The sequence below is a fragment of the Pongo pygmaeus genome, chromosome 5, assembly GCF_028885625.2.
Source record: "Pongo pygmaeus isolate AG05252 chromosome 5, NHGRI_mPonPyg2-v2.0_pri, whole genome shotgun sequence".
NCBI classification, from domain to species: domain Eukaryota; kingdom Metazoa; phylum Chordata; class Mammalia; order Primates; family Hominidae; genus Pongo; species Pongo pygmaeus.
This window is the reverse complement of record NC_072378.2, coordinates 44,491,428-44,507,490: the sequence shown is the minus strand read 5'-3', so window position 1 is coordinate 44,507,490 and position 16,063 is coordinate 44,491,428. Positions and strand designations below refer to the sequence as shown.

At 48.3% G+C, this 16,063-nt stretch overlaps 2 protein-coding genes across 12 annotated transcripts in view; one reads left to right on the top strand and one right to left on the bottom strand.

The window, feature by feature from the left end:
* Window positions 1-2,642, bottom strand: part of TMEM63B (transmembrane protein 63B) — a 28,292-nt gene extending 25,650 nt beyond the window's left edge. For 2 of the 8 annotated variants that reach the window (XM_054491414.2, XM_054491419.2), the window contains exon 1: window positions 1,686-2,006. The gene's annotated coding sequence lies outside the window, so the exon portion shown is untranslated. Of the gene's footprint in view, window positions 1-1,685; window positions 2,017-2,372 lie in introns of those variants that run through there. The other 6 variants (XM_063666231.1, XM_054491417.2, XM_054491412.2 and 3 more) reach the window with 5 other exon arrangements.
* Window positions 2,071-15,858, top strand: MRPL14 (mitochondrial ribosomal protein L14). 4 transcript variants are annotated; one of them, XM_054491420.2, is made up of 3 exons: window positions 2,071-2,208; window positions 12,922-13,010; window positions 15,343-15,858. In XM_054491420.2, the coding sequence occupies exons 2-3, from the start codon at window positions 12,940-12,942 to the stop codon at window positions 15,707-15,709; spliced, it is 438 nt and encodes a 145-aa protein (XP_054347395.1). In that variant the 5' UTR covers window positions 2,071-2,208; window positions 12,922-12,939; the 3' UTR covers window positions 15,710-15,858. The 4 variants fall into 4 exon arrangements, with proteins under 4 accessions (XP_054347395.1, XP_054347397.1, XP_054347396.1 ...); XM_054491422.2 differs by having other exon boundaries at window positions 2,099-2,169; XM_054491421.2 differs by having other exon boundaries at window positions 2,202-2,297.
* Window positions 15,859-16,063: the final 205 nt, after the last annotated feature.

Genomic DNA, 16,063 nt, shown 5'->3' with positions numbered 1-16,063 from the left:
GCACAGACTCTAGGATGTGACAGACCAGGCTTCTAACCTGGGAAAATTACTTAGTCACCCTGGGCCTCAGTTTCTTCATTTGTAAAACCGGACAAGTCACCCTGGGCCTCAGTTTCTTCATTTGTAAAATGGGACAATAATCCAGTTGTGTTGTTGTTCTAGGGATTAAACAAGATGACTTATGAGACAGTCTTGCTCTGTCACCCAGGCTGGAATGAAGTGCCACAATCTCGGCTCACTGCAACCTCCGCCTCCCAGGTTTAAGCCATTCTCCTGCCTCAGCCTCCTGAGTGGCTGGGATTACAGGTGTGTGCCACCACGCCCGGCTAATTTTTGTATTTTTAGTAGCGATGGGGTTTCACCATGTTGGCCAGGCTGGTCTCGAACTCCTGACCTCAAGTGATCTGTCCGCCTCAGTCTCCCAAAGTGCTGGAATTATAGGCATAAACACTTTTTAAGGAAAACTGAGGTTCAGACAGGTTAAGTAACTTTTCAAGGTCACACAGCTGAAGAATGGTAGAGCTAGAATTTGAACCCAGGTCTCTAAGACTCTGCTATACTTCGAGGGAACATGAATGATGTCCAAGGGGGTTCTTAGTTACCCACTGCCTGCCTTCTGCCTTGCCATGTCCCCACCCACCCACAGGCCAAGACTGCACTGAGTGAGCCAACAGCAAGCCCCAGCATGTGCCACCTGGGGCATGCCAAGGCCTGGACCCTCTGGTACCCTGGAGGATAATCATGCTGCCAGCACACCCCTACTTGAAGCCTGGCTGACACTCGACTCCCCACCTCACCCTGGCCTGGGAGGCAGGATGGGCCCCACTTCAGCAGGTGTTGGGCACAGCCTCATTGCTCCCAGGCTGCTGCAGACTGGTATTGGGTAGGCAAGCCCCAGCCCCCCAGGGCAGTGGAGTGCTCAGGCTTGCCCCGAGCGGCCAGACCTCTGCCCAGGGGACCCAGGCATGTGGCAGCACAGAGCCCCAAGGGCAGCCAGCCCCTCTGACCTCTCCTCCCCACTTCCCAAGCGTCCTTTCCTTTTCTGGGGAACAAGGTGCCAAGCTTTGGGACTGTCCGCCTTAGGCGGTCAAGACAGCCAGGAGGGACAAAGCGGCGCCCCCTCCCCGCAACAGGGCCTTTGCCCCACTCTCTGTTTCGCGTCTGAATCTTTTCCCCACCGCACCCTCCGACGCAGGCCCGGGCGGCTCATGAATGAACTGCACTGTGTGGGGCGCAAGGAGAGGACACGCTCCCGGGGCCGGCCGCCTCCCCAGCCCGCCGACCAGTCAGTCCCCAGAAGGGCCGGGGGCAGCGGCCAGCCTCGTGCCAGCACCTGCGAACCCTGCCCTTGCCCGAGCCCGAGCCCTTACCCCGGGCCGGCTTCGGGTGTACTCGCCCCCGGGAGCAGCAGAAAAAATAAAAGGGACCGAAGGCATCGGACTTGGCGACCCCGGGGTCCAAAACTCGGGGGCGGGGGCGGCTAGTTCCCCACAGCGGCGGCGGACAGGCAGGGCGCAGCTGGCACACCCGAGGGGCGCGCAGGGGACGCGCACCTGCACCGGGCAGGTGGGAGAAGAGTGGCATTCGGGGGCCGGGGGCGGGGGTCCCACCCTTTGGGATCTCCCCGGGGCTGGGGAGAGCCGGCGGCGCGTATCTGGACCTCCGGCAGGGGTTGGAGGACTCACATTTGGCTCGGGATGGTGCGGGGTTAGGGGCAGCGCGCGCCACCGCCGGGTCCCGCGGGCCCGGGCACCTCTGGGTCCCGCAGGAGGTTGAAGGGAGGGGACGCGCAGCTGAGTCCAGGTTTTTTCTTTGGGTGATGGTGGGATCTTCGAAGAAAAGAGCGAGGGCTGGGTAGGGGTCGCGTACTCACCCCCAGGCGCAGACTCGGCTCCGGCTCGGAGCCCCGGGTTGGGGCGGGGCGGGGCTGGGGGAGGGGGAGGGGGAGTCGCTGGGCGGCTCGAGCTCCGGGCTCCTGCGGCGGCCGCGGCAGTGTATGGGGGAGGGGGAGCGGGAGGAGGGAGGGGGAGGGGGCGGAGCCCCGCAGGTCCCGCCCCCCACGCCGGCGCACGCAAGGCGCGCGCGCACTCTCAGATCGCGTCTGCCCGGCTGGGCCTGGCGCGCAGGCGCTGGGGAGAGGCCGCGTGGGGCGAAGGCGGCGCTTGGCTGGTGGGGCCCGCGGCGGGATTTTCCCGGGCGGCGAGAGCGGTATGGTGGGGGGCGGGGGTGGGCGTTAAGTCCTCATTCCCTCCTTCTCCTCTTCCTTTCTCTCCAGTAAGGGAGGCCTACTCCCCGGAGTGAGTGAGGAGAGGCCAGAGTGGGAGGCAGAGCGTCAGTGGGAGGGGTCCGGACGGGGAGGGGAGGCCCCTTACCCGGATCCTCCTCCCTCCCGCTCTCCGTGGGCGGCTTCTGCGACCCCGAAGTCCGTGGCCGGCGCTCACCTGCTTTCCCCGGGTTGCGGAGCCGACTTGGGGAGGGCGGGCTGCGTTCAGCCGTCGCTGGTCACTCCGGATCGTCTCCGGCTTTTCCGCTTTCCGCGCTCCCCTCCCCTTCCCAACTTGGGTCTGGAGATGAGTTAGCCAGACGCCTCTGTGGTGTGAGGATTGAGTTTTTGCTTTCACTCTGTCACGCTGATGAGTGCGCCCTCCCCCAGGCCAGGGGGTTCCCTGGTTTCTTATTTCACCAGAGACTGCATCTACCAGTGATTAAGACTGGAAAGATGAAGGGAGAGACTGAGACTCTTTCTATATATCACCCACACAAATAGATCATAAAGGCACAACGGGTACCAACCTGGTCATTTAATTTCTGGTTCCTGGAGGGGACAAAAAGGAAGTATTGCTTTCCACAGCGGACGATAAATGAACTTTGCCACCGTAAGAGATGGACGGGACTGAATTTATAAAGAGGTTAAAAGGGCATATGACAGACACCTCGGGCTACTTGGGAAACTCTGGGAGTTTGGGAGATAATTAACTCCCAGGGCTGGTGGTGGTGGGGAACTGCCACTGCTGAACAGAAGGCCACTGCCCACCTGGGGGGTTTGGATCTTATAGTTGGTCTTGTATGTTGGATTTTCAAGAGTTCATTAGTAGCTTGTGGAATGCAACTGTAAGGTTTGATTTATTGCAGTGTTTTTCAAACAATCCTATTGGTGAGTTGGAAATCAGTTTAGTAGGTCACGGCCACTTAAAAAAATGAAATAGAAAATATCAGAGGGTGTTGCACTTAGGGTATTGTTTCTTGACACTTCAGGTGTACACACACGTGTGAGTGTATTAGGAGGTGTTCTACAGTGTGTTTCTGTAGGTCGCAGTGAGAAAAACTTGAAAAGCATTGTCTCCTGTGCCCTTCTGTTTGCCCTCTTGCCTTTCTTTGCCTGAGTTTTCAGTTATTTAAAATTGTCTGTGAGGATGCAGTTAGCATGCCAGGAATATACTGTATAGTAAAGAACAAGGTGGATCTTCTTCACGGATGTTACTGTGTGAGACGAAAGACAGTTCACTATTCATCACTGGAAATACTGTACGTGCCATTGAAAAACAAGGATTTTATTGAGGTAAGAAGTTGGTTGGCTTAATTAGGAAGGGCAGTTTTTCAACTGTGACCGAAAGGAAGATGGAGATGAAGCCCGTTTTTGGTAAAGTGCCTGGTGGGAAGGGTCTTTGTAGGTTTGGATTCTGGGAGTTGTGAAATTGGTGTAATCTATTGCTTGTGTGGAACAATAAAATTCACTTTGAGGTCAAATAGCATTATAATGGATATCTGAAAAATGGAAGTGGAAGCCATAGTTGTCTAGTTTTTGGATTTCTGAGGATCACTAGAAGGCTTTTTTTTTTTTTTTTTTTTTTTTGAGGCAGTCTCTCTTGCCCAGACTGGGGAGATCTGGGTGCAGCAGTGCCATCTCAGCTCACTGCGGCTTCTCCTGGGATCTAGCAATTCTTATGTCTCAGCCTCCCGAGTAGCTGGGACTGCAGGCGCACACCACCACTCCTGGCTAATTTTTGTATTTTTAGTAGAGATGGGGTTTCACCATGTTGCCCAGGCTGGTCTCCAACCCCTGACCTCAATCGATCTACACAACTCAGCCTCTCAAAGTGCTGAGATTACAGGCGTGAGCCACCTTGCCCAGCCAGAAGGCATTTTTTATATGTTTTTATTTTTTACAAAAAGTATAGTTATGAATCTGAGCATGTGGATTCCTGAGCTATTTCTGCCTGTGCCCAATTAGGGTCAGCACCTAATCCTCAAGGAGTGTGTGAGCCATCAAGCGACACTTTCCAGGGCAAGCATTTCAGAAGCCTGACATGAGAATTAAGTGCCTTGTGGAATCCTTGAAGGAACGGTGGCCAAAATATTTTATTACTGCTCCTGAATATTAAAGATAAAATGTTTCCCTTGGAGCGGGGTGGATAACAACAACAAAATTTCCTTGGAGTCCACTTTTCAGGTGGTTGGGCACTGAGCATGGTTATTTAGACTCTCTTTAGCTCCTAGTCTTCAGTGTTGCAAGAATCCTTTAAAACCTATTTTGCTCCACTCATGTCTTTGGGATTATCATACCTGGGCCCACCTAAGGTGGGTTTTCCTACTGTCAGATTACTTGGATAGTTCTTAGGGCTGTGGGGGGGGTCTCGAAAAGCAGGTTATGGTTTAGCCTTCTATTTTATAGGCTCATGGTTTGTCTGGGTTGTACCTTACCCTGGTATGATTTTACATGTGTATTTACAGTGACAACTAGTATGCAAGAGAAGACTGCAGTTCAGATCTCAGAAATGTTGTTCTGGGTCAGGTAATATGCTGAATATTTAAGAAGGTCATAGTAAAGTAGCTTACCATTCACCAGTGAAGCACAACTCAGAGTAGGAGAGCCCTCTGTTAAAAACTCAAAAAATCTTTTATGTCTTAGAAAAGAGAGGAAGCACTTTACCATGTCCACTCTAAACTGAAAACACTTTCAGGGCTGTGATCTTAAAGAGGCACCTATGGTGCTGCCCTGAGAATCAGGGAACGAGCTTGCTCTTCCTGGCCAGGATCTGGTAAACAAACTATTTATCCTGCAGATCTAGTCTGTACTGGATAATTCAGAGAAAGATTGTCCACATTAAAATGATCCCTTACATGAGTGAAGCTAAAGCACTTCCATTTCCAGACCTCTTTGCTTTTCCCAATATGATCTGTGCTTGACAGAGAGTCGTTGAGACCCGGACAAGTGATTCCAGGGCCACAGACTTGGTGTGCGAGAAGGGGAGGATGGAGTGAAAGGGATATATGCTTTCCATCAGCAGCACCCTCCCACCCCCATTCTTTAACTTTTTCACACGACTCTCCTGCCTATCTGACATTTTAATAAACCTGGAGCCCACCTAAACCTGGCCCAATGTAGGTACTAATAGGAAGGGAATTATGTATGTGATTCAGTAGAATTTTACTTTGACTTGTGCAGTTTTTCCTGAGTTTGACCAGATGAAGAATATTACAAATTTATATTTGGATTATAGATGTCTGTACACTTGTGAGGTAGGGATGGGAGGGGGAGCAAAACTGGAGTAGATAAAATATACAGATCTACATATTGAAAAACCATCTTGAATAATTGAGAATTGTCAGATCTATCTAAGTACTACTGCTTACTTTTTTTTTGAGGCAGGGTCTCGCTCTGTCACCCAGGCTGGAGTGTTGTGCTGAAATTATGGCTTACTGCAACCCCCAACCCCTGAGCTCCAGTGTTCCTCCTCTCTTAGCCTCCCAAAGTGGTATAATTACAGGTGTGAACCACCACGCCCTAATTTAAATACTTTTGCAACAAGGTGGGGCATAAGTTACATAAACAAATATAGGACAAGAACCCTAGACATGTTTTCCCTTTGTGAAATGGGGTTGAGAAATGGGGTTTTCTAAGTGGTAGCTGTGGTGGAAACAGCCGATCATGCTATTGAGGGATACTTTACTTATTGATAGTGCTGCTGTGAAAACTCACACCTTGGCAGACCACTCAAAATCAGCTTTAGCTTTGGTCCGAGGCTGTCCTGAGTGTAGTGCAGATATTTAATGAAGAGATGGCTTTTTGTTTCCTGAGTTTTTTAAAGATTACGTGGCAGCCTTGCCAAAGGAGAAGGTGTACTTGCCCTGCATGTGGAACATTTATTTGTATCCATGAAGCTTATTAGTGGCTAAAGCAGTATCTTCACTGTGCAAGTATTGTGCAGTGTTTAATAAAAACAGCCTTGGGCTCTGGTCTGGGCCTTGTTGCCTTGTAGCCTTGGACGAGTCAACCAACAAATCTTAGCATTTCTGTCTTCATTTCTCCAACTCTGTGGAGCCAGCAGGACTATTTAAAATCATTAGCAGATTCAGCCCCCTTGCAGACCTGTTGGTCTTTACTGTTTGTCTTTGTTTCCACTGGGTGCTAGGACTGAAATCTTCAAAGAAAGTAATCTGTGTGAAAGTACTTTGAGAATTATAACATGCTATTGTGGCTATTTTGTGAGGTTACAAAACCACACACACACCAAACTTCCTAAAAGGAAATAGTTGGGCAGCAAAAACAGTAATGAGTCTGTAAGCAACAAATGAAAGTACTTATTGGTCCAGAATGATTGAGGAGAAACCTGAGATGGGAGGGGTTGTGTTTGCATGACAGGACAGAGGGTCCCAAGAATTCCTTTTTGTTTTTGATTTATCAGAGCTGCCAGGCCTTTGCTTTTCCTACTTTGATTAAGAACGACATTTATATCCTCACACTGGCAGAGTTTGTCCTTTTTGTGTCTGGGCTTTCCATTTGATTTCTCAGTGTCTCTTTTCCCATCCGTTACATACTAGCAGAACCTCCTTTAAAGGCTCATTTGTGATTGTGCTGAACTTTTTGTTTTCTCCTTTTTCTGTCATATCTATCTAAGTACTACTTGGAGGCCATTTTCCTTGAAAGGTCTTTAAAATGTAACCGGCCAGGCACCTAAAGATTGAAATTGTTTAAGTAGAAACAATGTGTAATTATATATAGATCTGTGATACTAATTGTATTTTGCTGATCCTCAAAACTTAAAGTAATGGTACTTTCCAGCTTTCCACGAAGCATCAGAGGTAGAGGCTCTTTGTGTCTGCCCTTCCAACTCAGAGTAACTAAAAATGAGCTCTCTGGCAGGGCGCGGTGGCTCACACCTGTAATCCCAGCACTTTGGGAGGCCGAGGCAGGCGGATCACGAGGTCAGGAGATCGAGACCATCCTGGCTAACACAGTGAAACCCCCGTCTCTACTAAAAATACAAAAAATTAGCCGGGCTTGGTGGCGGGCGCCTGTAGTCCCAGCTACTTGGGAGGCTGAGGCAGGAGAATGGTGTGAACCCGGGAGGCGGAGCTTGCAGTGAGCTGAGATGGCGCCACTGCACTCCAGCCAGGGCGACAGAGCGAGACTCCGTCTCCGAAAAAAAGGGGGTGGAGGGGGGAAAAAGAGCTCTCTGTGTCTATGAGGCTCTCCCAGGTCACTGGGAGCCTGGGTAAAGGGCACAAGAAAAACCACCAACCCCACTGAAATGGAGCCTCTCTGGAGCTGGAGGTTGAATTATAAATCAGTTCTTTTTTATTTTTTTGAGACGGAGTCTTACTCTGTCGCCTAGGCTGGAGTGCAGTGGTGTGATCTCGGCTTACTGCAATCTCCACCTCCCAGGTTCAAGAGATTCTCTTGCCTCAGCCGGGGACTGGCTGTAGCTGGGACTACAGTCATGTGCCACCACGCCCCACTAATTTTTGTATTTTTGGTAGAGACGGGGTTTCACTATGTTGGTCAGGCTGGTCTCAAACTCCTGACCTCAGGTGATCCGCCCGCCTTGGCCTCCCAAAGTGTTGGGATTATAGGCGTGAGCCACTGTGCCCAGCCATAAATCAGTTCTGTCCGCCTAACAGAGAGTCACTAAGCTGTAGGTGTGCTAGGCACAGTTCTGGGCACTGAGTGTCTGGCACTGAGCAGAGCAAGGGCTGGTCCCTGCTCTCACAAAGCATACATTCCAATGGGATCTGTAGGACGATGGCAATTCCCCCGTATTCCATTGAAATCCGTAGTCCTCCCTTGCCTCTACAACTGAAGGGAGATCTTAAAGCAAGATGGAAAATTAGCATGGCATAGATTGTATGAATTTCTTTTTTCTTTTCCTTCCACCCACCCTCTCTTTCCACCCCCCACCCCAGCTCTTTTTAAGGAGAAGTTGTGATTCACATTCTAAAACAGGAGGGTAATACTTAGTGCTGACCAGGAAGTGGCATGAAATGCCATCTCTGGCGCCAAAGTTTTCCAAATACCTGGCCTCTAAGTGAGAGTGTTGTAGAGAAGGAACTGTCATTGAAGTCAGTCTCCTGTGCACAAGATCCAGAGTGACATTGCTTGTGAAACAACCATTGTATATAGACTAGGTCTGAAGTGATTCAGGGTCTGTGTCCATAGGGTGGATTTATGCTAGGAAATAATATCAGGGTCCATCAAAGTTGCTTTGAAGTAAATTGCTGCCTCCGTTGCTCTTCCCTGATCTGAAACAGTTATTTTAGTGGTGGGATGAGGCATTTTCCATAGTGGGCAGTGTAGGCATCAGGCCCAGGAGGTGAGTCCAGGGGGCCTGGAAACAAAGCACGGGCTAATCCTCCATGATTAGCACCATCATTCTCTTACAGCGTGTTTGCCTGACATGACAGCGTGTTTGCCTGACATGTCCTGATTCCAAAAATACAGATAAGAGCTCTGCCGTTTCTGGATTTCCCTCCGTCAGAGCCAAGGGGGATCTGTCTTTCTCCTGGCTACCTCATTTATTTTATTCAACAAGTATTTATTACACTCTTGCTGTTATCAGGACTGGCTGGGGTCTTTTGCTAGGGTGGAAGAGGAGGGTACAACAGTTTGTTTTTTTGGAGGGATAAGGGACATATATACAATAAGTGAATATTTCATTCTTTTGTGCTTTCAAGTTCATAGGAATGCTAACTGCTGGCCATTTGATGTCTGAATCCTTTGGGTTTAGGTCTAGAGGTCAATATCAGATCCACTAAAAAGCTAGTGAAAAGTCACTGAATTGAGAAGTGCTTCCTAGAGACATGAATATATCACTCTTGTGTTTGAGAGCAGTACAGGTAATCCTTACCATCAGAGTCTGTGTGGCTCCTGAATTCCTGTAGCACGTTCAGATGCCATGTTGTCAGAATATCTGGTTTCTGAATTTTGGATAGTGAGTGGGAAGAAATAGAATGTTAAAGGACATCAGCCTTATCTCAAAGTATACAAATTTACTCATTGTGGGTGTTTGGATAGTGAATATTGGTTCAGTGAGAGTTGCACTGGCACAAGGATGTCCCAGTGTTCAGAAGGGTTAGCAATTGATGCTGCCGTTTGACACAAGACTTTGTGGAGGAGATGCTTGTGGAGCTGGGTCACATTTGTCTGGGCAGAGATGAGTGTTGGTTGTGGAGATGGCTTGTGAGCAAGGTGCAGAGAGGAGGCTTGAGTTTGTGTTTGTGCACTGACAGCCTTACAGAGTGTAGGGAGGTGCTTTGTGATGATACCTGAGTCAGGAAAGTTCTGGGAAGCCCTTAAGTGCTTCTGCAGTTCCTGGACTAATGTCAGTGTTCTTGAGGAAGCAGTGTGGTGTTGAGAGGCACGGTGTTGCACTTCTCGGGAGAGGGAATGTGGGTGGTGCTGGGTTAATCTTGAGGGTTCTGTGGAGTCATTCAGGACACTCTTCTCTCTCAGGGAGCCAAGGGCCTGCCAGCATCAGATGGGAACAGCTTGATAGGGATTTGAGTTAACTGCAGCCTGGACCAGAAGGACTCTGCTTTTCAGAAGTTTTGTTTTGTTGTTTTTTGCCAGTTTTTAGTTATTGCTCTGAGTATGAATCTCTTCTTGCCTCCTACACTACAAATTGTCTTCAAAACTTAGATTAAAGTGAATAATTTTCACCTGGTATGTGTCTACATTTCAGTTGATTCAGCAAGCACTGAATTGGCTGTGAGTAAAATGTGCATGTGACGTCAGTATTCTTTTTTTTTTTTTTTTTTTGATACCTAGTCTCACTGTATTGCCCAGGCTGGAGTACAGTGGTCCAACCTTGGCTCACTGCAACCTTTGCCTCCTGGGTTCAAGCGATTCTCCTGTCTCAGCCTCCTGAGTACCTGGGACTACAGGTGGCCGCCACTATGCCCGGCTTATTTTTGTATTTTTAGTAGAGAAGGGGTTTCACCATGTTGGCCAGGCTGGTCTCAAACTCCTGACCTCAAGTGATCTGCCTGCCTTGGCCTCCCAAAGTGCTGGGATTACAGGCATGAGCCACCGCACCCACCTGACGTCAGTATTCTTGATGGAACAAGAATGATTTAGTAGTTGTAAAATATTAATATTTAAATTAAAGTTGCCATGTTTACTCTGTTGAGTAAGAGCATGGGTTTAGGAAGCCCACAACTGGGGTTCATATTTCAGCCTGGTCACTCCTAGCCATGTGACCTTGGGCAAGTTATTTAACCTCTCTGGGCTTTATTTCCTTGTGTATAACAATGAGGCTAATAATAATTGTACCCATTTCATACGGTTTTTTGAGGTTTATTTTATTTATTTTTGAGATGGAGTTTTGCCCTTGTTGCCCAGGCTGGAGTGCAATGATGCGATCTTGGCTCACCGCAACTTCCACCTCCCGGATTCAAGTGATTCTCCAGCCTCAGCTTCCTGAGTAGCTGGGATTACAGACACGTGCCACCACGCCTGGCTAATTTTGTATTTTTAGTAGAGACAGGGTTTCTCCATGTTAGTCAGACTGACCTCAAACTCCCAACCTCAGGTGATCTGCCCACCTCGGCCTCCCAAAGTGCTGGGATTACAGGCGTGAGCCACCGTGCCCGGCCATGAGGTTTAAATGAGATAGTAATGTAAGACACTTAGCCTGCTGTGTGACACATTGTAACCATTTGATAAGTGTTCATAAACAACACAGAAAGAGGCCAAATGACCCTTAAAGCTGCTTGACACCCAGGGCGCTCGTGTGAAATGAGCTTTGGTATAGCAGAGCAAGGCTGCAGAGTGCGGTTGGAACACTCTTGGACTGAACCTGGATCCAGTTCTGGTTCTGCCCTTGACTAATTGTGGGACTCTACACAAGTCACTTAATCTGCCTGTATATCAATTTTCTAATCTTTAAAATGATATATGACATGATGATGATGATAGCTAATAGGTAATGAGTGCCAGGCACTGTGCTAAGTGCTTTGCATGGCTTATCTAATTGAATCCTCATAACTACCTTGGGGGCAGATACTATTAGTATCCCTGTGTTACAGATGGTAAACCAAAGCTCAGCAGTTTGGTTACTTGTCCAGGGTCACCTCACCAGTAAAAGTAAAGCTAGTCTCATTTGGTAGTCTGTGATTCTGTGTGTCAGATGTTAGTAGTTGCATACATTAGCTGCCTTCTTTTGCATTTGATTTTTCTAATCATAATTACATTTTGGCTGATGCTTCATGGGTTGTCTTAAGGAAAACATTTGGGAGTAAGTTTGGGATTTGAGGCTAAATTGTAGTTAATAAGCATTTAAAGGCCAGGTGTGGTGGGTGGCTCACACCCATAATCCCAGCACTTTGCAGGGCTGAGGCGGGAGGATTGCATGAACTCAGGAGTTCAAGGCCAGCCTGGGCAACATAGTGAGACCATCATCTCTACAAAAAAAAAAAAAAAAAACCACAAAAAATTAGCCTGGCATCCTGGTGCGTGTCTGTGGTCCTGACTATTTGGGAGGCTGAGGTGGGAGGATCACCTGAGCTTGGGGAGTTCAGGACTGCAGTGAGCTGAAGTTGCACCACTACATTCCAGCATGGGTGACAGAGCAAGACTTGTCTCAAGGAAAGAAAAAAAAGTATTTATGGAGTGTCTAGGTATTCCTGGGGAAGAGTGGATTCCCCTGCCCCGCCCTAACATTCTTATTAAATAAAACCTTATCTGAGGTGGTTTGAACTTGTGCATAGCAAAGCTGTGTGTAAATACTACAGTGTAGAGGCTTTTCTCAGCAGACCTCTTGAATGGGCACCTCTGCTGCCAAACGTTTGGGTGGAAAAACAGGTGTGTTTTGCAGCTGGCTACAGGCCTTTCTGAAGCATGCTCTGAAGTGATGTTCAGGTGTTTCAGGGCACTGGCAGCCTCCATATTTGTTAGTGCTAGGGAGCAACAGGGTTGAGATTCTGAAAACTGGAGCCACAAGTCTTGGGTTGGTGTTTGCTCTTTTAACTAACTCTTCAACTTGGTTTCCCAAAGCCCACTTTCAGCTGTAGTATGGTGTAGGTCAGTTTTCCATGTTACAGTGTTGTTTGGGAGACTGACCCAAATAAATACTTTGGTCTTTGACTTGGCAAGTGCAGCCTTTGGCTTTGCTTTGCTGGCCTTGAGCTGTACAGGTGTTCTGGCCTTTACATTTGGGGGAAAGGTGATGTAGTGATAGACAACTTGGGTGGCTGCTTAGATACTTTACTTTCTTTTAGGGAGTTAAAGTGCTGGTTTCAGAAGGCATATGAATATCAAAAAGGGCAATAGTGTTTAGTTTTTCCTCTATGGAGGACTCGAGAAGAAGTCCCTGGCTGGGTTTATAACCAAGCGTTCATATTTTCCTCCTGCCTGTGGAAGTGATATAGTAAGGAAGGCATTCTCTGTGCTGTTGTATTTTTTTATAGAAGAAGCTGTTGTGGGCCATTCTACCTCTCCAACCCCAGAGTTAGAATGTGAATCAGCAAAATCGGAGCTACAGCTCTGTCTAATCATCTGTGTATCCTTTAACCGCTAGGATTTATATTTTGTGACTAATGATTTTTATCCTGGAAGTGCCATCTCTCACACAAGTCCCCAAAGAAAACTGGCTCTAAGGGCTCTGACTTAGAAACCAATTTTTCCCCCTCTCGTTTTTCCTGCAGGATCTATCTTAGGATCCCATGGCTTTCTTTACTGGGCTCTGGGGCCCCTTCACCTGTGTAAGCAGAGCGCTGAGCCATCGCTGTTTCAGGTAACTTTTCCCATTAAGTTCTTAAAACTGTGTCTTTGTGTAAGCTTCCTATCAGGGCTGGGTATTGTGGTGACTAGAACAGGAGTAAAAACTCAGGGAGGTAGGCATGGGGTTGGGGAAAGCTAAAGTGATCAGGCTGGGCTGGCTTGGTTGGTCTGGTCACAGGATGGGGGATAGGTAAAGAGGTGATGTTGCTGTTAGAAGTGCGACGGGGAATGGCATATGGTGGAAGCTTTTACTCTTCAGTCCTTGCAAGACTCTTACAGTGAATCTGACATCTCTCAACCCTATCATTCCCCTAGAGCATTAAAATTCTCTTTTAAAAATGAAATTTTTTAAATTATAAAAATAATACATGCTTATTACCAAGAACTTGAGCATGATAGAAGTGTGACACCCTCCCCTCCTTGTAGATGCTAAGCCAGGAGAGCACAGGAGGCACGCTCGTTGGCAGACATGCCTCCTGGCCCCGTCATGCCCTCATCCCACAGGCGTTTCCTGAGCACCGTGCCTGGGGTTGGCCATACAGAGATGAATGAGAGTTGCTTTCTGTCCTGAAAGAATTCTCACTGTCAGCCACAGGAGCAAACTTGAAAATAAGTAACTCTAAGAAAATGTGATAGAATATTATAATAGAGGATTGTACAGTGCTTTGGAAGGCTTCATATAGGAGCTGCTAGTGGAGGAAGAGGAGGAGAAAGAGTGGAGGCAGTCTTCTCAAAAGGGAGGTGGGGGCAGATCCTGTCTAGGCCTCCAGGGAGAATTGGGAGGCAGGGTGTGCTTGGGGAAGTGGTTCCTGATTCTCCTGCCCAGAGTGGTAGGATGTGTAGCCTTAGAAGGTAGGTAAATTGGGACAAGGTTGTTGACAGTGTAGATGGTGGGGAGTAGCATCACTTTTATATTCTAAAGAGAGCTCTTTGTTGGCAAAGTGAAGTGCAATGGGAAGCAACTAGGACACTAATGTCACAGTCTTGGTGTAGGAGAGTGAGCTGCTAAATGAAGGAAGTTGTTAGCAGGATTGGAGAGAAAGGACATAGGTGCTTAGGGGGTGATATTAACAGGACTTGGTGGCCAGTTCATGTTGGTGGAGAGAGGTTTATGGCTTGGGTTCTGGTGCTGCTGGAGAAGCCATTATCTAGATAAGAAGTGTAGCAGCAGGAGGAGGTTTGCAAGGGGAGGCAGTGAGGTCAGTTTGGGACCTACTGAGTTTGCAGTATGTATAGAGCATGTTGTAGGGAGTTGAAGAGAGTGGAAATATGTAGAACTAGAATATAGAAGAGAGGCGGGGCTGGAGATGGAATTTACTAGTTGGCAGCAATGCTAATGGGTAAGATTGCCCAGAGTAGGCATAAAAAACAAGAGAAGAGGTCCTAGGATTACCCTGCGGAAACACCAGCATCAGGTGCTAGCATCAGGAAAATAGGAATCCCACTGTAATCGGCTTGCTTAATAATACCTTGTCTGCCTCCAATAAGTACTCTCTAAAATTTTTTTTTTCTGATGAGGAAAAATGTATTAAAAGATTGTTACCTTGACTTATTACCAGTTTCTGGTATGTTGTGTCAGAGAATTCCCTTAGCAAACTTACCCATATCTTCTAGTTCCCAGCAACATGTAAATAAGAAAATTAGGGGACCGGGCGTGGTGGCTCACACCTGTAATCTCAGCACTTTGGGAGGCCGAGGCGGGCGGATCACGAGGTCAGGAGATCGAGACCATCCTGGCTAACACGGTGAAACCCCGTCTCTACTAAAAAATACAAAAAATTAGCTGGGCATGGCAGCAGGCGCATGTATTCCTAGCTACTTGGGAGGCTGAGGCAGGAGAATGGTGTGAACCCGGGAGGCGGAGCTTGCAGTGAGCCGAGATGGCACCACCGCACTCTAGCCTGGGCGACAGAGCGAGACTCCGTCTCAAAAAAAAAAGAAAATTAGGGAATGGTGCATTCTGGGGAAGCAGGTTTTACAGGATAGGCAGTGGGTGAGGCCTAGCCCATAAGGGATTCCTTTAAGTCCTCAGAGTCCTTTTGGAAAGCAAAGACTTTAAGTTATGGCTGCTGTGACGTTCGTTGTCACAGAAAAATTGGATTCTCTTTAAAACCCATCCAAATTGAGATCTTGACACAACAGGAGAAGCTCTCAATTGTGAGGAAACTGTTGTGGGTGCAGATAAGTCTTCCCAAAGTCCTCACTTTCTGTTGCTGCTCCTGGACAGCACTCTGCTCTGTGTGTGTTGCTGACATGTATATTCTCCCTAGCCTTGACCTCTCAGAGGCCTGTGCACCCTGACCATGAGAGATGCAGACTGCAGACTTTTTTTTTCCTCCCACCAGCACCACTGGGAGCCTGAGTGCAATTCAGAAGATGACGCGGGTACGAGTGGTGGACAACAGTGCCCTGGGGAACAGCCCATACCATCGGGCTCCTCGCTGCATCCATGTCTACAAGAAGAATGGAGTGGGCAAGGTGGGCGACCAGATACTACTGGCCATCAAGGGACAGAAGAAAAAGGCGCTCATTGTGGGGCATTGCATGCCTGGCCCCCAAATGACCCCCAGATTCGACTCCAACAACGTGGTCCTCATTGAGGACAACGGGAACCCTGTGGGGACCCGAATTAAGACACCCATCCCCACCAGCCTGCGCAAGCGGGAAGGCGAGTATTCCAAGGTGCTGGCCATTGCTCAGAACTTTGTGTGAGTTGAGCCCAGGCCTCTGGTTGCAGGACTCGTGAATGGAGCGGTTCTGAGAACCACACTTTTGCTGAGGGAGCTTGGGAGCCACATGGCTGCTCCCTTCACACTGGGTAACAGTGTAGTGTCCTGTGAGAGAATAAATGTATTCATTTATGTGTTTTTCTGGAGCTTTCTGGGATGTGGGAAAATAAATGACACTGAAGCAGTTGAAAGGTGGCTTACCCAAGTCTGGCCACACGGGGTAGCATTCTTTACATGGAGCAGCCTTGGTGCTAGGGTCTGAGCCCTTGCTTTTCTGGTTTGGACCCTATGAGTTCATCCAGGACTGTCAGGCCCTGGAAAACTGAGGTACACCAAC